We start from the raw sequence: 21605 nt of genomic DNA, 5'->3' as shown, positions 1-21605 counted from the left end.
GGGAGGGGCGCCTCCCGGCGTACACTGCGCGGCGGCGCGCGTGGGGGATGCTGGGAGATGTAGTCCGCTCCGGTACGCCTCGTGCCGGTCACGTGCGCGGCCCGTGGTGGTGCCTCCTCCTCCCCGCCCGGCAGCCCTGTTGCCATGGCAACGCCTCACAAGATGGCGGCGGGCTTTGGGGGCCCGGGGTGGGGCTCCCCGGCATAGGAAGGGATGGCTGAGGTGGTGCGGGCATCATGGGCTTTACTGAGAGCCACCCACGGCCGTTAAGCTCCACAGCTTGTCTCATAGAATCCCAGAATCATTCTCATAGAATCCCAGAACCATTAGGGTTGGAAAAGCCCTCCAAGGTCGTCTGGTCCAACCACCCCCATACCACCACTGTCACCAAACCCTGTCCCCAAGCACCACGTCCAACCTCTCCGTGAACGCCCCCAGGGACGGTGACACCACCACCTCCCCGGGCAATCCGTCCCAATGCCTGGCCGCCCTGGCTGGGGAGGCAGCAGCCACATCCTGCAGGAACGGAGGGGTTCACACCGTTCGGCTGCATCTTTATCTGGGGTGCGCAGAGTGATGTGGGCAGACGAGCAGTGAAAGACTAGGTGGAAAACCCATCTGAGCAAGAGTTTGAGGCTCAGGGCCCAGTCAAGCCTTTGGGAGGAGTGTGGGGACCAGGGCGGTTGGCCATGGCTTAGGGACCCGCGGCTCAGTCCAGTCTGGCACTTCACAGCTCTCACTTCTTCCTGTTCATGATCTGGCTGGAAATCCAGTTCATCCCATCCTGGAAGGAAGAGAGACGTGAGCACAGCCTCAGAGCACGGCAGGCCCTTAGGTCTTCTCCCACCCCGCAGAGCCCTCGCCTCTCTACCTGCACTCCTTCCCCGGACAGGGCTGAGCAGGCCTGGATCTGCCATTCCCGGTCCCGGTAGGTGTGGAGGCTCAGGCCTTCCGCGATTTCGGCCGCAGGTGCTGCCGTCACCAGGTCCTGCTTGTTGGCAAACACCAGCAGCGGGACCCCCGTGAGAGACTCGTCCTCGGTGAGCTCGGCCAGCTCCTGCCGAGAGATAACCCTGTCCCAGGAGCGCGGCCCCAGCGGGCTGGGGCAGCCCGCTCCCCACAACCCAAATCCAAAGAAGCCGTGAGGTCTCCATATCCCAAGGGGCAGACGTGCACCCCTGAAGCTACATCTGCCCTGCAGAGAACCTGGAGCCGCTCTCAGCATCACCTGGGGGATAAACGCGCCCGGCACCGAGTGTGCCTTGGGCAAAGGGCAGCAGCGGCAGGAGGCTGCTGTCAGCCCCGGCTGTCTGGCGCACCCACGCCTCCGTTCCAAGCGGTGTTTGGTGTCAGCACAGCCTTGACTGGCACTGGGAGTCTCACCTTCGGTTTTACTTCCCAGGTTTTGTAATTCTGAGTTCACTACTTGAGCTTCAAGGAGTAAAGCTTTGCTTTTGTCGTATGGCTCCCCTGGTGCTGGGAGGATTCCCGTCAGAGGCAGTCACCCGCCCCCATGTTGGGCATCTCGGGGCATCACCCCCAGCTTGAGTAAAATGGGGAGAGCTGGCTGGGGCAGAGCTGCGTGCTCTTCCCATGCACCTATAGGGACAGCTCAGCCCCACAGGACAGCCCATAGCAGTCACAGGGAACATCCTCGCTCCCCGCTTCAGCCTCCAGCAGCTGGCAGTGCCAGGTCTGAGGCCCAGGACCCCACCACCACCCCTCATCCAGCCCCCCTCATACCTGTCCTGTCTCCTCAAAGCGCTTCTGGTCTGCGCTGTCAATGACATAAATCTGCCGGGGGGGACAAAAGGGACAGTGGGCAGCCCCTCCTCGCCCGGCGGCACAGCCCTCTACCTGCTGCAGGAGCTCCGCTGCGGCACGGCTCCGGCGCTCACCAGCAGGTCGGTGCTGCCCAGGTACTTCCTCCAGTAGGGGCGGACGGAGCGCTGCCCCCCGATGTCCCAGACGTTCAGCTTGAAGCCGTGCGAATGGACGCTCTTGATGTTGAACCCCTGCGCAGGGAACCAAACCCCGGCATCACCCGAGGCAGGACCTGCCGCCCTCCTGCCTCGCGTGGTCCGCAGCAGCCCCTACCTGGGTGGGGGTGATGGTGGTGACCTCCTCGGACGCCAGGCGTTTCAGCAGCGTGGTCTTGCCCGCGTTGTCCAGCCCCAGCAGGACGATGCGGAGCTCCTGCCCCGGGGAGCCCCGCAGCCTCTGGATGACGGAGAGCAGCCCCTGGGGGCGCGGGCGGCTGGGGGAGCCCTGCGGGGTGCCGGGTCGCTGCAGAGCACCCTCGTTTCGGTGGGGGGATCTGGGTGCTCTGTTGGCCATGTACCCCGTGTCCACAGCCCGAGCGAGCTCCAGGACTTGGTCCCAAGGTGCCCAAGCTCAGGGTGGCCACACCACAGATCCACCCAGCCTGTCCCCCTCCCCTGGGTGGGCTGTCCCTGTCCCCTGGGAGCCTGGCCAGCTCCTGGCAGGCTGGGGACCGAGCCCTGGCCCTGCTCTGCCAGCCGGGAGCTGGTGCCAGCGCAGCTGCCCTGGGGCAGACGGGGTGTAGCTGGACCCCCCCCCTCACCTTCTGCACCTCACCCATGGTCTGGGAGCGGCTGCAGCCCGCGGCACGCCTTGGGGGATTCCGGGGGCTTGTCCTCGGGGCCACCAGCATCTGCGTGACTGGCACGCTCCCCATCCCTGGGGGAGGAAGAGGATTACGGGCTCCAGAATTAGCTGCTGTTTCTCCATTTACCCACAGCATTAAATAATGCCCTCGGCAAATCCCCCAGCCAGCTGTCACCCAGCCGTCACCTCCCCCTGCTCCCTACCCCCAGGATAAACCGGGGGGCACCGAGCATCCCCTCTCCCCACGGCGCCAGCACAGCAGGAGGACGCGGTACCTGGGCATCGTGGGCACGATGCCCTGGCAGAGTGCGGCCAAGGGACATGGAGTGGCACAGCCAGGGCACGGGTGCCCCCAGGAGAGGCACTGTGGCCCCAGCTGGGATGGCGGAGGCAGGCAGAGCCTCTCGGTGTGTGGAGCTGGCACAGCAAGGGGCGACGCCTCCTCCGGCACATCCCGGTCCCCACATTCCACTTGCATCAGCAGGATGAGGTGACACCAGCAGCCACAACCCATCCCCTCGGCCCCGTGGCGCCAGACGGCGCCGAGCACAGCGCAGCGGGGACGAGTGCCAGCCCAGCTCCCAAAGCCGTGCTGGAGTCACCGGCACAGGGGTGCCATGGGCAGGGGATGGGGACAGAAGGAGGGCAGCAGGGCTGCAGCCCTCACCCCGGGACCATCCTGTGGGGCCAGAATCCTGCTCCCTGCATCCCACTGCCTGCATCCCGGAGTGCAGCAGGAGGCAACGCCGGGGCACGGCTGTCCAGAGCCACCCTGGGCCACGTCAGCTGCTCCCATCGGAGGGAAACCCCCGGGCTGCTGGCAGCCAGCAGGGGACAGGGTGCGGAGGGGCACAGGCACCGCTGTCCCCAGCAGCCCACCCTAACCCCGGTGGGACAGGGGGCTCGCCCGGTCAACATTTGGGATAAATATGTGAAAATACGTGAATCCAGTGGTGCATTCGCTTCTCTCTGCGGCTCGGTCCCCGGCTCAGGTTTCCTAGCCGAGGTTACCCTTGCAGGGAGGGCCGTGAGTCACGCACCCGGGGTGAGACATTTTTATTTATAACTCCCGTCACAGAGCCAAGGCAAACAACGGGACGGCGAGAGGCGCGACCGGCCTCGGCCTCGCTGCCGTGCGTGCGCGCTGCCGGCGTTAACGCTTCGCCTCTCCCCACGCAGACCCACACCGGTGCAATGCCAGCTGTCGGGGGGTTCACCCCACACCTCGTACCCCAGTCACCCACAGCCCCGTGAGCACAACGCCACGGTGCTCGTGCTTCACCCGGTTCCTCCTATCTCCCACCAAACCCTACCAAACCTCCCCAAATCCCCTCCCGGTTGCCGACGGGCACAGAACCGTGGCCCTGGCCCTGTGCCGAGCGCAGCCCGGCCCCGGCACCCCCGGTACCGTCGGCTCCCCACGGGGCACGGGGGCACCCCCACAACCGGGAACCGGTGCCCGGTGCCCCGGGGGAGCCCGGGGACGGAGAGCGGGAGGGCGGCGGTGCCGGTCCCGTTCCCGGTGCCGTTCCGGATGCCGGTCCCGGAGCCGGTCCCGGAGCCGGTCCCGTTACCGGTGGCGGCGTCGGGAGGGCGGCTCCGCTCCCCCCCGGCTGCGGTCTCGGTTCCCATGGCGACATTTCCTGTGGCAGCCGAAAGCGGCAGTGCCGGCGGTGCCGGGGGTGCCGGGAGGGCCGGGCCGGCCGCGCCGCGCCGCCGGGCGGGGATGCTGCGGGGCTCCGGGCAGAGCCGGTAGCCCGCCGGGGCCGGGCCGGGCCGGGCCGTGCCAGGGATGCAGGGCAAGGGCAAGCTGCTGCTGGTCCACAACGGGCGCATGGTGAGTGCCGCCGGCACCGGTAACGGGGACCGGGACCGGGAGGAGCCGCTCCGGGGGTGCCGGCGGTGGGCACGGGGCTGGGGGGGGCTGGGGATGGGGCAGGAGGGGCCGTGGGGTTGGGGCGTGTGGGGCTGGGGTGAGGATGCGCTGCTGGGATGGGTGGGTAGAGATGTGTGGGGCTGGGTGATGTGGGGCTGGGGAGTTTGGGGCTGGGGAGTTTGGGGCTGGGCAGTTTAGGGCCGGGGAGTTTAGGGCCGGGGAGTGTGGGGCTGGGCAGTTTAGGGCCGGGGAGTCTGGGGTGTGTACCAGGGATGGATGGGGAAGAGCAAGAATGGGGCGAGGTGGGGCTGTGGGGCCAGAGATGGACGAACAGGGCCGGGAGGTGCGGGGCTGCCATAGGGGGCACGGCAGGGGTATGGGGGTGGGCTACCAGGGGGCAGGGGGCACGTTGTGGGGCCGGGGTAGGAGGCAAGGGGGGGCTGGGATGCGTGGGGCTGGGCTGGGGGCTGCAGGGCAGGCTGGGGTGCGTGGCCCTGGGGGGACACCGGCTGGCCAGGCCCAGGGCACGGCTCCAGGGTGGCCCAGGAGGGCGGTGGGCGGCCGGCACGCCCCGTGCGGGCTCTGCTCATATCCCCGAGGTGCCACGTCCCCAAGGGAGGTGCCTGGGGCAGCCCAGGGGGATGCTGCGGGACCCGGCGGTGCCCGCTCCTGGGTGCTGGCTCTCCCGTAGCCCCAGGCCCCGAGGCAGCGAGCAGTTTGTCTGCCTGGGGCTGTGGTTCTCCTTCCTTCCCTCCCCTCCTCCCCTCCTCTTCCTGTGCCGGGGAGGCTGCTTCTCTTCTCCCCGGGGTAGCTGCGGGGTGGTAGCAGCAGGGTTGTGGCCGATAGCATCTGCCCTTTCCCCATCGCTGAGCCCAGTGAGAGAAAGTCTGCGTGCTCGCTGTGAGCGCTCGCGGCTGCTCGCTGTGCTGGGGGGAGCCCCACGTCCTGCCCCCGCCACGGGGCAGCAGCCCCAGATAACGGCAGGGCGGTGTTTGCCGGCGGCTCGGCCCCTCGCTCCAGCTGCTTGCCCTCCCTCACACCTCTCCTCTCCACCCCACAGGGCCCGGCCGTGTCGGATGGAGGTAAGGCTGCTCCTCGCATCGTCACCCGGGGAGGGGGAAGCCCCGCCGTGCCCGGCCCCCCCTGCTCGGATGGGGCCCTGGGTGCTGGAAGCTGCGGTGCTGGCTGGGTCACGCAGAGCCCGGTAGCTCCGAGGGGAGGCTGTCTGTTTGCCAAGTCATGCCTCGCCTTGGGCAGAACAAGAAGGGCAGGGAGCAGAGCAGCGACCTGCCTCCTCTGCTGGGGAGCCACGGGGACGCTGCCCCCCTCCCGCTGGCTCTGCCGGGAGACCCCTCCTGTGCGCCCCGACCTCCGCTGGCAAGTGGCCCTCTGCTCCCCGTTGTCACCAGTCAGACCCGATCAGGAGCTGGCTGGCCGTGGGGACTTCCCTCTTTTAGGAGGAGGGCTGCATGTGAATGCAGTCGTCTCTGTTCCCCTCGGCTTCCTTTAAGGCCAGGACGGACCATTTCTGTGCCCCCAGTGGCCAGGGACCCAGAAGCAGAGAAGGGAATCGAGGTGCAAGCGTGGTCATAGTGCCAGAGGAGCCCCACACCCACCCTCCTCGCCGCCTGCCCCTCGTCCCCCTGCCCTTCTGCTTCCCCTCCCCGCTGGGCGCCTTCCCCACCAGCTGCTTTGTTCCCCTGGGAGATGAGTCACACGTGGAGTGACGGTGACAGCCCCGGGAGGGAGTGCTGTCACCGGGAGGGAGTGCTGTCACGCCGGAAGGTGTCGGCTGTGCCATCACGGCGCTGTGCCATCACGGCGCTGTGCCATCACGGCGCTGTGCCATCACGGCGCTGGTCTGCTGGCGATGCTGCGATGCACGGAGCAGCAGCTCGGCTCCTCGTGCTCCCACCCCGACACCTCGCAGGCGCAGGGCAGCCAGGACGGGGCAGATGAACTTGGGGCAGACACGGGGGGCGGCGGGCACCTCGGGGCTAACTTAGCCCCGGCCGCGCGTGCCCCCAGGCAGGGCGGCCGCGATGCCCAGCAGCCGGGCCTGAGCCTTTCTCTCTCCCAGAATTAAACGCCTCCAGGGCCCGGGGCAGCAACCACAGCGTGAACAGCCTGCCCGCCCCGCAGACCACGTGCAGCTCCGCACACGGCTCTGTGGGCAGCTGGGCAGAGTCCTTTGAGACGCTGCTGCAGGACCGCGTGGCCGTCACCTACTTCACCGTGAGTGCCGCAGCCCCGACCCCGCTCCCCACGCCGGCCGCGGCAGCCATCCTGGCCTCGAGCATCCCACACACCGGGTGCAGCCGGGCCAGCAGCTCTCTGCCCCCCAGGAGTTCCTCAAGAAGGAGTTCAGCGCCGAGAACGTCTACTTCTGGCAGGCATGCGAGCGCTTCCAGCAGATCCCGGCCAGCGACACGCAGCAGGTACCAGCCCTGCAGCTGAGGCTGCGTCACCCGGGGGATGTGGACAGAGAGAGGGAGGTGGCAGCCACGTCACTGTGTCCCCGGGTGCTGTGTGCAGGGTCCCAGTGGACTCCCGGTACAGGAGGTTGGGGTCTCTTCTGGTCAGGACAAGGGGATGGATGCGGCGCGCATCTGAAGAGCCACAGCCAAGGCTGCCCGTCCCGTGGGGCAGGCTGTGCCTCTCCACCCTTGGGGCTGCAAGAGGAGGGAGGGTGCTGCTGCCAGGACCAGGGCTGGGGAAAAAAAGAGATGCAGGGCAGGGAGTGGGACCGGGGGTGTGGGGACAGGGCCAGGTGGCTCCTCCAGCAGGTTGTACCTTCATGGAGAGAGCGTCACATTGTGCCCAGAGCTCGGGGCTGGATGTGGGGCCAATGCCGGTCCCCCAGCTGTGAGGTGGCCCTGGTGGGGACTTGGCCCAGTGCTCAGGGGCTCGGAGGGGAGGGGAGGGGGCTCCTGGCCCCATCCTGACCCCCGCTCCCAGCTGGCGCAGGAGGCACGGCGGATCTACGATGAGTTCCTCTCCAGCCACTCGGTGAGTCCCGTCAACATCGACAGGCAGGCCTGGATCGGGGAGGAAATGCTGGCCACCCCCTCCCCAGACATGTTCCGCCTCCAGCAGCTCCAGGTGAGACAATCCCCCCCCCCAGCCCCGCTCCAGCAGCCCCCCGGGGAGCCGTGGGCTGGGGCGCTGAGCGGGCACCTCCTCCTCTCGCAGATCTTTAACCTGATGAAGTTCGACAGCTACACGCGCTTTGTGAAGTCCCCCCTCTACCAAGCCTGCCTGAGGGCCGAGAGCCAGGGGCAGCCCCTGCCAGACCTGCGGCCCCACTCCCGCAGCAGCAGCCCCCCCCCAGACCTCAGCAAGGTGAGCGGGATGCAAAGGGGGCGGACACAGACCCATCCTGGGGCCGGTCACCGTCCCCACCGTGTCACAAGCCCGCCCGCGGGCTGATGACAGAGACGTGGTGGGGGACGGAGGCTGAGCCTCCTCTCCTCACTCCAGAAGTCGAAGCTGAAGCTGGGGAAGTCCCTGCCTCTCGGCGTGGAGACGGCCGGCAGCGGGGCCACCCGCAGCCCCCGCCGCTCCTTCCGCAAGGGCGAGCGACGGGAGCCCTCCTGGGCAGGTAGGCACCGTGTAGGGCAGCTGGGGACAGCCCCGTCCCCACGCCGTCCCCATCCACGGGTGTCTGTTTGTCCTAGACGGGGGAGAAGGCGGTGGAAGCGCCGTGCTGTGGAGAGAGTCCCAGGGCTCCCTCAACTCCTCCGCCAGCCTGGACCTGGGCTTCCTCTCCTCGGCCAGCACGGCCGCCAGCCCCTGGACGGAGGTGAGTCCTCGCCGCGCCGGCCCCGCGCCGCCACCGGCCCTGCTGATGGCGGCTCTCCCGTCCCGCAGGGCCATCGCAAGAGCCTGGGGGGCAGCGAGGCCGAGGCCAAGCCCACCAAGTACTGCTGCGTCTACCTGCCCGACGGCACGGCCTCGCTGGCCGCTGTGCGGCCCGGCCTCTCCATCCGCGACATGCTGGCTGGGATATGCGAGAAGCGCGGCTTCAGCCTCCCCGACATCAAGGTGTACCTCGTGGGCAACGAGCAGGTACGGGGCAGGGGGGCTCCGGGCAGCGGGGCTGGCGCGGCATGGATGTGCCCGTGCCAGGAGCATGCTGACGCGTTGGCTCTTGCAGAAAGCGTTGGTGCTGGACCAGGAGTGCTGCGTGCTGGCAGACCAGGAGGTGAAGCTGGAGAACAGGATCAGCTTTGAGTGAGTGCTGTTTTCCCAATTAATGCCTTCCAGTCCACATCATCCCCCCAACCTCCCTGCAGAGCCGCTGACACTTCTCGCGTCTTCTTCCTCCCCGCAGCCTGGAAATCTCCTCCCTGAGCAAGACCATCCGCATCACGGCCAAGTCCACCAAGCGCATCCGGGAAGCGCTGCAGCCCGTGCTGGGCAAATACGGCGTCAACGTGGAGCTGGTGCTGCTGCGGCGGGTGAGGGCTGCCAGCCACGGCACTGGGCCGGGGGGTCCGGCGGGGTGGGGGTCAGCGATCCAGGCTGAGATGGGCAGCATTGGGTGGGCGTGCTGTATGCCGGGCAGCCCCTGACCTGGCGGGGCTGTGACCAGCGAGCTCTGATGCCGGTGTCATGGGCTCTCCGCCCGGCCGCCCTTGCCACGCGCCGTGTCACACCGGTGTGACACTGGGGTTCCCCGTTGCAGCAAGGTGAGTCGGCAGCGCTGGACCTAGAGAAGCTGGTTAGCACGGTGGCTGCGCAGAAACTCGTCCTGGAAACGCCAGCAGGTAACGTCTGGGGACAGCCATGTCACTCCCCCGAGCTGTGCCAGCCCCCTGAGCCCATCCTGCTCACGGGGCCGGGCTGCTTTCTGCTGGCCACGGCTCCTGCTCCTTGCATGGGCTCTGTCCTGTCACGAGCCAGGACAGCGGTGCTGAGCCCTGCTCCTCTATACATTGCAGACATGAGAGTGACAGAGAGCGCCGAGGCTGCGGCCGCCCCCTCCCCGCTCCGCAGCGAGGTGAGTCCCAGATCCTCCCTGCTCAGGAGGGGAGATGCCCCGGGCTGCGGGGGTGCCGTGGGGTAGGGGTGCCCGCTGCAGGGGCAGGAGCAGGCTGCCGCGGGCTGGGGGAGCGCTGCCTCCCTGCCCCGGTGCTGAGCTTGGCCGCTCGCCGCAGGAGGGAAGCCCGACGGGAGCGGAGGCCGACGCGCCGTGGGGGATGCCCTCCTCCTCCTGCAGGTCCCGGTCCTTGGCTGCCACCAACCTGAACCGCCGCACCTACGACCTGGAAGGTGAGAGCCGGTGCGCCCAAAACCCACGGGACCAGGGCAAAACACAGGGTGGTGAGGGGAGCGGGGTCCCCACTGCATGAGGTCCTGTGGGTGCAGGGTCCCATGGAGGGGCTGTGGGTGCTGCGTTTGGGGTCACATCAGGCCGAGGCATTTAGGAGCGGGTGGCGGTGCCGGGCTGAGGTGCGTGTCCTGCTTTTCCCCCAGGGCTGGTGGAGCTGCTGAACCGTGCCCAGAGCTGCCGGGCCAACGACCAGCGGGGCCTGCTCTCCAAGGAGGACCTGGTGCTGCCTGACTTTCTCCAGCTGCCGGGGCAGGACGGCAGTGCCTGCGGGGGCTCCGATCAGCCCAGCGCCCCTCACCCGGGATCCGAGGGGAACAACCACCCCGGCCCCGCCGAGGAGCCCGCGCCGGCTCAGCCCGCGGTCGAGCAGGAGCCCCGGTGAGCCCTGCCCCACGCCCGCACCCAGCGCCTGGCGCCGCCGACACTGCCCGGACCGCAGATTCGTCCACGTCCTGTCCCAAACTCGTGTCGTGTTGCTGTGAGTGGTTGAGCAGCTGCCGTGCCCCTCGGTGGGGCCACGTCCCGGTGCACGTCCAGGGAGTCCTGTACATAGTTTGAACCCCCCGCTGCAAAGCACTCGGCAGCGTCCCGCGCACGCCTGGCACTGCCCTGCCCGGTGCTTCTGCCTCCCCTGCCTGGGGCAGGGCTGCCTCGGGGTGAATCCTGCTTGCGCCAGGCTGGCACGGCCCCCCGGGAAGCAGCCTGCCAGCTGAAGGGCGTGCGGGATGGAGAGGATGTGGGTGGATGGGGTGGCAGGGCAGGGCAGCCCTGGGCCCCCGTGCCATGGGCAGGCAGGGACGGGAGAGCGGGTGGGGATGGATCTAGCCCCATCCCGGCAGTGGGTTCCCATGGCAAGACCCTGCATGGGGAGCTGCTGAAATGGCCCCCTGCCCTGTCCCTGCTGGGGCAGTGGGCTCTCAGCCCTCGGGGCCAGGCTTGCCCCGTGTTGGAGGCACCGGAGCAGCGCAGCACCTCTGGGTGCTGAGCATCTCAGCCTGCCCTGGGTGCTGCCAGGTCCCCGAAGTGCCCAGCCTGCCCGCGCGGCCAGACCTGGCTGCGCCCTGGGCCACCGCTCGGTCCCCGCTGCCCGGCCAGAGGCAGAGGGGTGGCCCAGGGCAGCCTCCTGGGGGGGAGCACAGCCCCCGGGCCGGCCCCCAGGGCTGGCACAGAGCCCTCGTGTGTCTCCGTGGTGCTGCTCGGTCCTGTCCATGGTGTGAAACCGGGGGAAATAAAGAGCATTGCCTGGAAGCGCTTCCGTCGCCTTCCTTCCTGCCCTGCCGGGGAGCCGGGCCATGCCCAGGGGTGGCCAAGGGATGTTTCTGGTGCCATCACCTCCCTGCGCCCCAACTACCCCACAAAGCCCCTCAGGGCCAGCCCCCACACCCCTGCCAGTGGCCGCGCAGCCCCCAGCTGTGCCGCCCTGCCCGCGGGAAGGGGCAGCGCCAGCAGCCCCATTTCCCAGCCCCACTGGTGGTGTAGGGCACACCACAGGGTGGTAGGACTTCAGCCCCGAGCCTGTCAATGAGTGACAGCCCGAGCTGCCAGGGCCTCGCGGGTTAATGATTGCGGGGGCAGCCGGGCAGCGGCCACCGCAGCCCCCAGGGACAGGGCACACGCGGCCACCGGCCGGGCATGGGGGCTGCGGGGTGGTCCCAGGCTGCACCCCCTGGCTGGAGGGACCCCCACGGCCCTTTTACCCCGGAGAGGCCGCGCACCTCCCGTGCAGTGGCTGCTCCTGGGTGTGTAACCTGGTAAACTCCAGGGGGTCCCTAGGCTGCCTTAGCCATGGACTGTCCCCAGGCACTGCCAGCATCCCAGGTACCTGAGGGGTCTCCCCTTGTGCCTGTAAAACCTTCATGCCTGGCTTTTTTGGGGTAGGGAGTTGACAAATTACTCTGTGAGCCGTGGCTTAGGGGCACATCCTCATCACACTAATACCAGCACATGGATGGCACTGTCCCCTCTGGATTCGGCATGGCACGAGGCGATGGGGATGAAGCTCTGCCCCCAAGCTGGGTCCCAGGCAGGACTGGGGTACCCTTGTCCAGCACCACGCACGTCCCTCGGTCCCCGCAGCGCCCAGGGAGCAGCGTGTGCTGCCAGCCTGACCCAGGCCAGGGTCACGCAGTGCTCCACGCCCCGGTGGGCACGGCTTGCGGCACAACGACGCGCTCACGGGCACCAGCAGGACCCAGCGGTGCCGGCTCCTGGCATCCACCTCCAAGCCCCAGAAGAACGGAGGTGGCACGGCCGTGTGGCCCCTCTGCACCCCGCCTGACAGCAGCAGCCACCCCAGGGACCTTTGGCCCCAGCTCTCCCCTCGGCTGCCATGGGCACGCGCTGGCCGGGCACCTCGTGGGTGGATGGAAACTTGGCCGGAGGTGCATACACGGGGTAATGATAAACGGCAGCGGGGCGGCGGTGACGGCAGCGCTGGCACCGCTCCCCGCCCGCCCGGCCCCGCACCGCACACGCTGAGCAGCAGCGGTCCCTGCAGCTGTGTGCCACCATCGCCGGTGACATGGAGACCACCCTGGTGCCTGTCCTGCCAGCAGGACCCTGCCACGATGCTGGTGCGACCGCTGCCACCGCACTCAGCCAGGACAGCAGAGCCGGGCCCCTGGTGGGTGATGCTCGGGTGGCTGCGAGGATGGAGGATGCGCGCATGGCCTCACCTCCAGCAGCGACACCTCCTCCTCCTCCTTCTCCTCCTCCTCCTCCTCCTCTCCCACGTAGGATGAAGCACACGGTGCTGAGGCCACATCAGTGGCCACCCCACAGGACCAGGGCTCCAGCACGGCCCCAGGAGCACGGGGCGATGCAGAGCCCCGGGCAGGCGAGGTGGGATACGTGGGGCGTCCTGGGGGCACCGGACCCCGGGGGCGCGTGCCCCATCCCACCCCAGGCCGCGGCTGACGTGGGCTGTCACGGGGTTACCCATTAACTGCAGGAATTTCTGGGGAGGAGGTGAGTGGCAAGCAGAGGCGAGGGGCAACGCTGGGCTCCTTAGACTTTGCTCTTGGCGTGCATATAAAGGGCCCCCGTGCCCCGCGGGCCACTTTGCCAGAGGGACGCGTGGATGTGGCATGAGGACATGGCACTGCCCTGACTGCTTGGCCAGCCCCAGGTGAGCAGGGCCCCGGGGCAGGACCGGCTGCTGGTGGCCCCGATGGGGCGGGACCTGGCTGTTCCCATCTCCCTGCCCCATGCCCACCAGCTGACCCCATCCCATGGGCTGCTTTCCCTGCGGGAGCCCTGGGGGTGGCACGGTGGCAGCTGGCGGCCGAGGGGACCACGGGGATGGTGCTCCTTGGAGGTGCCACCACTGCGTGGCTGCCTGCAGCGTGCTGGGGAGGTGGCTGTCGGAGCGGTGCAGCCATGGCTCCGCCGCGGTGACGTGTGGCTGCTTGTGCTCAGAGTCACCCAGAGCGATGCTGCCGTACCGGAGGGAGAGCCCGGCCATGCCCCGCTGCCCGGTGCGGGGAGGAAGGGTGGTGCACGGGCCCCAGTTCGCCTACTGCCCCAGCCCCCCAGGTAGGTCCTTCCTCCCCCTCCTCCTCCTCCTCCTCACCCTGCAGAGCTCAGCTCCGCTTCCACGTGCCGGGCAGGGTCCCTGCCTGGCACCCTCCAAAGACGGGGCCATAACGTGGGTGCCACCTCTCCCCAGCTCTGCACAGGCTGCCGGGTGCCCACGCCTGCCCCTTCGCCGTGAGCACGGTGACTTGCCCTGACCATGGCTTCCTGCGCCCCGGCTCCCCGGGGAGGCTGGTGGAGGGCATGGAGCGCTACGAGCTGGACGCGCTGCCCTGGCAGGGGCCCCGGCTGGGCTTGGACGAGCTGCAGAAGCCAGGTGAGGTCCCCGCAGCACCCCGGCACGGAGCACCTCAACCAGAGCACCCGGCGTGGAAGATGCTCGGCACCCCGGGGTGCTGCGGGCAGAGCAGAGGGAGGCGGAGGGGACCTGGGGACCGGTGGCACAGCCGGGCACGGGGACACGCGGCCGGCGTTTAACACTTCCTCTTGTCTTGCGCAGAGCTGGGGTGCTGGGCGAGGGTCCAGTCCATCTGTGTCTCCCTTCTCAAGGTGCCCCTGATGTTCGGCTTCCTGTACCTCTTCGTCTGCTCCCTGGACGTGCTCAGCTCTGCCTTCCAGCTGGCCGGAGGTACGGCCACGGGGGCAGCGGGCAGCCGGCGGCACTGCTGCTCCGGCACCCTGCTGCTTGCGCTCTCTCACAGGCAAGGTGGCCGGGGACATCTTCAAGGACAACGCCATCCTCTCCAACCCCGTGGCCGGGCTTGTGGTGGGCATCCTGGTGACTGTGTTGGTGCAGAGCTCCTCCACCTCCACCTCCATCATCGTCAGCATGGTCTCCTCGGGGCGTGAGTGCGCTCGCTGGGAGCCGAGGCTGGGGGACGGGGTGGCTGGAGGGGGCCACCCCGAGCTGGGACACGTGGGGCTAGCGGGTCTCTCTGTCCCCAGTGCTGGAAGTGCGCTCTGCCATCCCCATCATCATGGGCTCCAACATCGGCACCTCCGTCACCAACACCATCGTGGCCCTCATGCAGGCCGGTGACCGCAGCGAGTTCAAACGGTGAGAGCTGCTCGGGGCTTGGGGGGGCTCGAGGTGGGGCTCGGGGCTGCCCCGTGCCCACACGTGGGCTCCTCCATGCAGGGCTTTCGCCGGTGCCACGGTGCACGACTGCTTCAACTGGCTGTCCGTGCTGGTCCTGCTGCCGCTGGAGGTGGTGAGCGGGTACCTGCACCACGTCACCCGCCTGGTGGTGGCCACCTTCAACATCCGCAGCGGGAAGGACGCCCCCGACCTGCTCAAGATCATCACGGAGCCCTTCACCAAGCTCATCATCCAGGTCTCCTCGGGCCGCCCGTGCTGTCCCCAGGGGCGGTGTCCTTAAACCTGCTGGTGGTCCCCCAGCACTGTTGTCCCTTTGGTGGTGGTGGCCTCAAAGCCTGGGAGCGGTGTCCCCATCACGGCGAAGATGTCCCCAGGCTGGGCGTGCTGCCAGCCCCCAACCGCCCTCTCCGCCGTGTTGTTGCAGCTGGACAAGTCGGTGATCACGGGCATCGCCACGGGGGACGAGAGCCTGCGCAACCGCAGCCTCATCCGCGTGTGGTGTGGCCCCGCGCCCCCCCAGGTGAGGGGCCCCTGGCCTTGCCATGGGGCTGGGAAGGGTGGAGAGCTGGGAGGGAGCATGCTGGCCACCCCAAAAGCACCCCAAAGAGTGGGGTGGGCCCTGTGGAGCCACCTAAAGCCTGCTCTCACCCTACAGACAGCTGCCGGGGGGCTTGGGGCCCCCCCAAACTGCACATCCCCTGGCCACTGCAGCGGTAACAGCATGGAGAGCCTCCACAACGTCACCAGGCAGAAGTGTGAGTGGGGCTGGGGGCTGCCGGTGCACAGGGGGCTGGGGTCAGGACGCGTGGCAGGGCTGGGAGATGCTGGGCTAGGGGTTTTGGGGCTGGGGGTGTGTGTGTGTGGCGGGGGCAGGTCTGTGAGCGGGGCCGGGCTGGCTCCAGGCCCTCGCCCAGCCGTGCTGTGGGGCAGGTGAGCACCTCTTCACGGACACGCCGCTGCCGGACCTGGCCGTGGGGCTGGTGCTGCTGGCCGGGTCCCTCGTCGTGCTCTGCACCTGCCTCATCCTCCTGGTCAAACTCCTCAACTCCCTGCTCAAGGGGCAGGTGGCCAAAGCCATCCAGAAGGTCATCAACACTGGTGAGTGGGACGGGGACCACCGTGGGATGAGTGGGATGGGGGCCCACCTGCTCCAGCCTTCCCTGCCTGCCCCCAGCCACCCCCAGGCCCAACCCTGGCTGCCCCTAACCCCCAGCCCTGCCTGGTCCCCAAGTCCCCTGTCCCCATCCCTACCTGCTCCCCGCTCTGCTTATGGCTGTCACATCCTCCTGGTGTCCACGTCCCCCTTCCCCATCCACCCTGGCCACCAGCCTCCTGCCTGCCCCAAGCCTGGCCCTATATGCAGCATCTGCCCCCCCAGCTCCCTCCCCAGCACCGTGTAGGAGCTTTGGGCTGCTCCCAGCTGATGTTCCCCTCTCTGTGTCCGTGTCTGTGCCATGGCAGACCTCCCCCACCCGTTCAGCTGGCTCACCGGGTACTTTGCCATGGTGGTGGGCGCTGGGATGACCTTCGTCGTGCAGAGCAGTTCTGTCTTCACCTCGGCCATCACGCCCCTAATCGGTGAGTCCCAGCCGAGCCTGGTTCCCTGCCACCTGCTGGTCCCCACCACGGTGGCCCACGGGTGCTGCGGTCCTCAGATTTGTCCCCCCAATGGAGAGCACGGGGTGCTGGCAGGCGATGCAATGGCATGGGGTGCCTGTCCCACAGGCTTGGGGGTGATCAGCATTGAGCGTGCCTACCCGCTGACCCTCGGCTCCAACATCGGCACCACCACCACTGCCATCCTGGCCGCCCTGGCCAGCCCGGGGGACAAGCTGGCCAGCTCCTTCCAGGTACGGGCAGCCGGGGGACTGGGGGAAGCCCACACACCCCCGTGCCCAGGCTGACGAGGCAGCTGTCCCCGCAGATCGCCCTCTGCCACTTCTTCTTTAACATCTCCGGCATCCTGCTGTGGTACCCGCTGCCCTTCACCCGCCTGCCCATCCGCATGGCCAAGGCGCTGGGCGAGCGCACGGCCAAGTACCGCTGGTTCGCCGTGCTGTACCTCATCGTCTGCTTCCTCCTGCTGCCCTCCCTCATCTTCGGCATCTCCATGGCAGGCTGGCGGGTGCTGGTGGGGGTGGGCGCCCCCTTCCTCGGCCTCCTCTTCTTCGTGGGCCTGGTGAACGCGCTGCAGGCGCGCAGCCCCGGCCGCCTGCCCAAGTGGCTGCAGACCTGGGACTTCCTCCCGGCCTGGATGCACTCGCTGCAGCCGCTCGACAACCTCATCACGCGCGCCGCGCTGTGCTGCACCGACCGCTGCCGCAGCCCCGAGGGCTGGGACGAGCGCGAGGGCGCAGCCCGCGACAAGGCCAGGCTGGGGCTGGACAACCCCGCGCTCTCCTACCCCGAGGAGATGCCGGGTCCCGCGGTCCGGGTGGGCTCCCCCCGCCTGCCCCCGCACGGCGCCACCCGCCTCTAGTTGGTACCGGGCTCCTGGCCTCTGCGCTGGTTTCCAGTGTCCCCGTTCAGCTGGTGTCTAATAAAGGCCGAGCACCCAGGTGTGTGAGGCTTCACCTGCCTGCCCCAGGTGTGTGAGACTTCAGCTCCTGACCCTGCAAGTCCTGCTGGACGCCCACCGTCCGCACCCGTGTCTGTACATCGCCCACACACAGCCTCGCAGCCTGCCCCGGGGCTGCATGGGTGCCCAGCACTGGGGGAGCACCAAGCATCTTCCTCCACCTCCCTCGTCCCCAGAGGGCTGAGCCGGTGGTACAGGGTTGGTGTCACATCGCCCAGTGTCACGGCAGCGTGTTGGTGAGCTGGACACGGCATAGGGCAGCCAGAGAGGTGCTGTGGGTTGGGGCTCAGCAGGATGCTGGCACAGCACCACAGCGCAGTGCCCCAGCCCCACAGTACGAGCCCACCACCCTCCCGGTGACCCTGGCCGGAGCTCTTTAAGCACTGGCAAGAACTGCTTCTCCCACTGCCCACAGATGCTTGGGCTCCTGCCAGAGATAGCAGCCGTCCGGCCGTCCCTCCCTCCCTGCTTCCCGCCCTCCCTCCTCCCCAGGGCTGGGACGAAACGGGCTGCCCGAGCCAGCGGGGCTGCCGCCGAGCCGCTGCCGGCTGTTGTGGGGACAGCACGAAGGCAGCGGGCTGGGGGACACCGGTTCTGCCCCGCCGGACCGGGTCAGATCAGGAGCCGCGGTGGCCAGGACGCCTGGGCGGTCGGTGATGGAGGGGCCGAGCGGCGAGAGGCTGCGGTGAGCGGGGAGCACGCAGCGGGGGGCAGCCCCATGGGGATTCAGCCACCAGAGGGGCTGGGGCCGGGCCAGCATGGAGGCCGCCGGCGCCCTCCCCAATGCCTCCGGTAACGGCAGCCACGCCGGCAGCCCCCCGCACGGCCCGGCGGCCACGGGGCTCATCCTGCTGGCCGTCCTCGCCGTCCTGCTGGCCACACTGGTGGGCAACGCGCTGGTGGTGGCGGCCGTCTCCACCAGCCGGGCCCTGCGTGCCCCGCAGAACCTCTTCCTGGTGTCCCTGGCTTCGGCGGACATCCTGGTGGCCGTCCTCATCCTGCCCTTCTCGCTGGCCAACGAGGTGATGGGCTACTGGTACTTCGGCAGCCTGTGGTGCAGCCTCTACCTGGCGCTGGACGTGCTGCTCTGCACGGCCTCCATCGGGCACCTCTGCGCCATCAGCCTCGACCGCTACTGGGCCGTCACCCGGGCGGCCCGGCTCAACCTGCGGCGCAGCCCCGGCCGCGTCAAGGGGATGATCGGGGCCGTGTGGGCCACGGCCGCCCTGGTGGCCCTGCCGCCCCTCTTCAAGGCCCGGCCGCGGGCGCGGGAGTGCGAGCTGAGCGACGAGACGTGGTACGTGCTGGCCTCCTGCGTCGCCTCCTTCTTCGCCCCCTGCCTCGTCATGGTCACCGTCTACTGCCGCATCTACCGCCTCACCACGCGCAGGAACGCCGCTGTCCTCGCCGCCCGCCGCGGCTCGGCGCCGTGCCCCGGGGAGGCGAGCAGGAGGGCGTCCTGGGCCGCGGCACCGGGCCGGCGGCGCCGGAGCCAGCACCACAGCGTGTCGCTGTGCCGGCGGCGGCTGGTGCGGGTGCGGGAGCGGCGCTTCACCATCGTGCTGGCCGTGGTCATCGGGGCCTTCGTGCTCTGCTGGTTCCCTTTCTTCTTCACCTACAGCCTGGAGGCCGTGTGCGGGGAGGGCTGCCGCGTCTCCAAGCCGCTCTTCAGCTTCTTCTTCTGGATCGGCTACTGCAACAGCAGCCTCAACCCCGTCATCTACACCGTCTTCAACAGGGATTTCCGCGCCGCTTTCCGCAGGCTCCTGGCAGCCCCTGGCCGGCACGGCTCCTAGAGCCCCCCAGGACGGACAGCTGGGACACGGAGGGCTGTGCTGCTGATCCTGACCTCGAGGTACTTTCAGAAATGCAGGATGTTGCAGGAGGGTGAATAAAAAAGGACAGATTGCACGCCCGGGGCTGGTGTCTGCCTCCCAGGAGCCTGGTGAGCTGCCCCTGTGGGCACGCAGCCCTGTTCCTCTCCCAGGTTGTCCCATTTCCCCCTGCCACCTCTTCCAGCATGGGTGACCCGTCAGAGGTGACAACTCGTGTGGCACCTCCGGTGAGTGCCAGCGCTCCCTGCCACCCCCACCAGGCAGGGACAGCCTGAGCTGGCTGGATTTGCCCAAGAACAAGCAAACTCCAGCTCCTCTGCATGCATTTGGCCCCAAGCATCCTCATATAAAGCACAGGGACAGACCCTGTGGCTGCTGTGTGGGACACAAAACCCTCATGTGGCAGCACCACGGGTGCTGGGCTGAGCTGGTCGTGCCACACAGCATCCCAGTACCGGCCCAGTGCCTCCACCAGGGCTCCCCAGGCTGTCCTCTCCAGCACGGAGCTGTGCCATGCCATGGGGGCACGAGGGGTGCTGGGCTGGGGCAGGACACCCTACTGCCTGTTCGGGGGCTTCAGCGGGATCTCGCTGCAGGAGGAGAGGCCGTCCTCTCCTGGGAGAGTGCAGGAGATGGGGTCATGCAGAAACACACCGCCTCACGGCCCGGGGCACGAGGGGGTAATTGTGGGGTGAAGACCGGGGGCAACCACAGCCCCCATGGGCAGTGCCCGTGCTCGGCAGGCCAGCCCGGCCCCGCTGCTCCGCGCAGACACGCAGGGGTCAGAGGCGCCTCGACTTCTCCAGCTTCGCAGCTCAAAATAGAAAATCTCAAAACATCAAACTTTCACTCGGCTAAAAACAGCCGCCGGCGCCTGGGAGCCGGATCCTGAGGAACGCCGGCCCCAGGCCAGCCCCGGGGACCAGCAAGGGATGCGGGCACTCGGGTGGTGAGGGGCAGGTGGCCCCGGTCGGGTCGGCGTGTGGCACCAGCGCCAGGCACGGCCCCGCTCCCCACGGGGATGCTGTGGGATCGGGCCCGGCACTGGCATGGTTTGGACGGAAGGAGCTGCCCCTATCGCCACTGCCTGCTTCCCCTCCTGCGGCCGGCCTTTCGCCTTTTCACAATTAACCAGCACTTTGCGGCTAAAAATACCCGGGGTAGGGCACGTGAGGGGTGCACAGCCAGGGAGAGACACAGCAGGATGCGCATCGCAACCCACGGCAGGCAGGCCAAGCAGGCTGCCCCATCCCCTCCATGTCCCTTTCCATTCAAAGTTTGTTCGAGGACTGCTTTACCCCCCACAGCACGACCCTTATTTCTGCTCAGCTGGCGAGCTGCTGAGACACAGGCACTGCCGGGAGAACAATTCCCCTGCGAGCACCGATTATTCCTGCCCCCGTGCAGTACCTGCGCCTGTCGGCATTGAACCGCATCCTGTGTTGTCATGCTGTTTCTCTGATTTGTCAAGATTATTTTTGAATTATTACCCTGCGCTGTGACACGCGTGGGTTTGCAGCCCTCTCCCCCTCCAGCCGGGCTGCCACCGGCTCTGCTGGGGGGCACCGGGACCCTCGTGCGTGCTCCGACACCGTGCTGCGGGCAGCAACGCCTGCCCGCGGTGCTGCAAAATGCCAGCTAGGAGGAAACTGAAAGCTGCACTTCAGGGGTGAGCGTGCAGACGCACGAAAACAAAGTCATTGCATCTGCGGCTCAAAATAAGCATATGCCACCTTTAAAAGGAAAAGAGCTCTAAAAGAAGAACGCGCTCAGCGTGACCTCATCCCGCCGTGGCAGGCTGACACGGGAGATCGCCGCCGCAGTACGGCGGGGCAGAACACCCCACTCCTCTTATGGCCGGGGATCACGGCCAAACGCTGCAGCGCCCGATCGCGGGCAGAGCCTGGAGGACGCGGCAGAGCACGGCCCTTGCAGGTCCTCGCAAGCACTCGCTGCCCGCGCAATTTGTCTTGTTATCGGGAGAGATAACGAGAACAGGAACCTCTTCCTGCCTGCACGGAGCAGAGGGGCCCCGGGCTGGCTCCTACCGGCAGAGCTGCTAGAGGAGAGACCTGCCACGGGGCCTGGGTGGAAGGAGCACGGGGAGCACGCAGGGGCAGAGCTCACGGTGTGCTTGTGGGGGCACTGAGGGGAGCGGGCAGGATTGGTCTCCCAGACTGCAGCTTCCCTTGGGTGGGAAGAGCCCCTGCTACCGGAAGCGCCATGAGGAAAGGCTTCTAGAGCATATCAGTAGAGGGAAGAAGCCTCCAGGAGCAGCATTTAATCAAGCCCTAAAGGCGCTTGGGCGTGAAAAGGGCACGCAAAGGGCACAGAACCGAGCCCCAGCAGGACAGAAGCCGGCAGGGCAGCACCCAGGCCAACTGGAAGAGAAACCCAACGCTCTTCCTAAAGCACTGACCGGTGGGGCTGAGCACAGGGCCGGAGCTGGCACCGCCCTACATGTGCACAGCGACACCGCCCCCAACCCACCCTGCAACCCGCCCACCGCCGTGTGCCAGCCCCCCGTGCCCGCACCCCCTTATAAATACCCTCTTAGCCCCGCCCCCTACGCGACGCCCCTATCACCACCCACCCCTCCACAGAGTGGCAGCTCTCAACCCAATCAAAGCCCGGGGTAGGCGGGACCTTCTTGTGGTGGGCACCGTTGCCGCTTGCCCAATCCCCGCCCGGCGCTGCGGCTGCGCTCTCCGACTGACAGC

At 68.1% G+C, this 21605-nt stretch overlaps 4 protein-coding genes across 8 annotated transcripts; 3 read left to right on the top strand and 1 right to left on the bottom strand.

Moving 5' to 3' along the window:
• Positions 1-68: 68 nt before the first annotated feature.
• Positions 69-4042, bottom strand: LOC121078101 (ADP-ribosylation factor-like protein 3). Of its 4 annotated transcripts, XM_040573907.1 has the most exons (6): positions 2904-4040; positions 2098-2286; positions 1899-2015; positions 1744-1794; positions 872-1057; positions 69-784 (listed from the first exon to the last, which is right to left on the bottom strand). In XM_040573907.1, exons 1-6 carry the CDS (start codon positions 3348-3350, stop codon positions 737-739), a joined length of 1038 nt encoding a protein of 345 aa, XP_040429841.1. In that variant the 5' UTR covers positions 3351-4040; the 3' UTR covers positions 69-736. The 4 variants fall into 4 exon arrangements, with proteins under 4 accessions (XP_040429841.1, XP_040429842.1, XP_040429839.1 ...); XM_040573908.1 differs by having other exon boundaries at positions 69-1057; positions 2585-4042; XM_040573905.1 differs by having other exon boundaries at positions 69-1057; positions 2904-4042.
• A 266-nt stretch (positions 4043-4308) lies between these two features.
• On the top strand, positions 4309-11087 carry RGS14 (regulator of G protein signaling 14). Of its 2 annotated transcripts, XM_040573893.1 has the most exons (15): positions 4312-4465; positions 5565-5586; positions 6585-6739; positions 6850-6942; positions 7463-7606; positions 7697-7846; positions 7985-8105; positions 8182-8306; positions 8375-8572; positions 8661-8737; positions 8838-8964; positions 9192-9273; positions 9448-9506; positions 9664-9778; positions 9983-11087. In XM_040573893.1, the coding sequence occupies exons 1-15, from the start codon at positions 4421-4423 to the stop codon at positions 10219-10221; spliced, it is 1752 nt and encodes a 583-aa protein (XP_040429827.1). In that variant the 5' UTR covers positions 4312-4420; the 3' UTR covers positions 10222-11087. The 2 variants fall into 2 exon arrangements, with proteins under 2 accessions (XP_040429826.1, XP_040429827.1); XM_040573892.1 differs by having other exon boundaries at positions 4309-4465; positions 7985-8572.
• Positions 11088-12563: 1476 nt separating this feature from the next.
• SLC34A1 (solute carrier family 34 member 1) lies at positions 12564-16951 on the top strand. The gene is made up of 10 exons (XM_040573921.1): positions 12564-13373; positions 13507-13689; positions 13873-14001; positions 14075-14218; positions 14319-14430; positions 14512-14707; positions 14897-15227; positions 15403-15570; positions 15934-16322; positions 16397-16951. The coding sequence occupies exons 1-10, from the start codon at positions 13070-13072 to the stop codon at positions 16949-16951; spliced, it is 2511 nt and encodes an 836-aa protein (XP_040429855.1). The 5' UTR covers positions 12564-13069.
• Positions 15324-20670, top strand: LOC121078102 (alpha-2C adrenergic receptor-like). Its single transcript, XM_040573909.1, has one exon. The coding sequence runs from the start codon at positions 17809-17811 to the stop codon at positions 18844-18846; it is 1038 nt and encodes a 345-aa protein (XP_040429843.1). The 5' UTR covers positions 15324-17808; the 3' UTR covers positions 18847-20670.
• The last annotated feature ends 935 nt before the right edge of the window (positions 20671-21605 follow it).

Source organism: Cygnus olor, chromosome 14 (genome assembly GCF_009769625.2).
Source record: "Cygnus olor isolate bCygOlo1 chromosome 14, bCygOlo1.pri.v2, whole genome shotgun sequence".
Taxonomy (NCBI): Eukaryota; Metazoa; Chordata; class Aves; order Anseriformes; family Anatidae; genus Cygnus; species Cygnus olor.
The sequence above is the reverse complement of the archived record's forward strand: the minus strand, read 5'-3'. Positions and strand labels throughout refer to the sequence as shown.

What these genes read in the sequence shown, in the direction of transcription:
- LOC121078101 (XM_040573905.1), bottom strand. Translation starts at nt 3,350, where the DNA reads ATGCAGGCAGTGGGATGCAGGGAGCAGGATTCTGGCCCCACAGGATGG. An exon ending in ATCGTGCCCACGATGCCCAG is followed by an intron (nt 2,287 to 2,903) that starts GTACCGCGTCCT and finishes GGTGCTCTGCAG; the next exon opens with CGACCCGGCACCCCGCAGGG. An exon ending in CCACCATCACCCCCACCCAG is followed by an intron (nt 2,016 to 2,097) that starts GTAGGGGCTGCT and finishes TTCCCTGCGCAG; the next exon opens with GGGTTCAACATCAAGAGCGT.
- RGS14 (XM_040573892.1), top strand. Translation starts at nt 4,421, where the DNA reads ATGCAGGGCAAGGGCAAGCTGCTGCTGGTCCACAACGGGCGCATG. An exon ending in TCCGCCTCCAGCAGCTCCAG is followed by an intron (nt 7,607 to 7,696) that starts GTGAGACAATCC and finishes CTCCTCTCGCAG; the next exon opens with ATCTTTAACCTGATGAAGTT. An exon ending in CCTCCCCGCTCCGCAGCGAG is followed by an intron (nt 9,507 to 9,663) that starts GTGAGTCCCAGA and finishes CGCTCGCCGCAG; the next exon opens with GAGGGAAGCCCGACGGGAGC.
- SLC34A1 (XM_040573921.1), top strand. Translation starts at nt 13,070, where the DNA reads ATGGGCTGCTTTCCCTGCGGGAGCCCTGGGGGTGGCACGGTGGCAGCT. An exon ending in TCACCAAGCTCATCATCCAG is followed by an intron (nt 14,708 to 14,896) that starts GTCTCCTCGGGC and finishes GTGTTGTTGCAG; the next exon opens with CTGGACAAGTCGGTGATCAC. An exon ending in CAACGTCACCAGGCAGAAGT is followed by an intron (nt 15,228 to 15,402) that starts GTGAGTGGGGCT and finishes GCTGTGGGGCAG; the next exon opens with GTGAGCACCTCTTCACGGAC.
- LOC121078102 (XM_040573909.1), top strand. Translation starts at nt 17,809, where the DNA reads ATGGAGGCCGCCGGCGCCCTCCCCAATGCCTCCGGTAACGGCAGCCAC.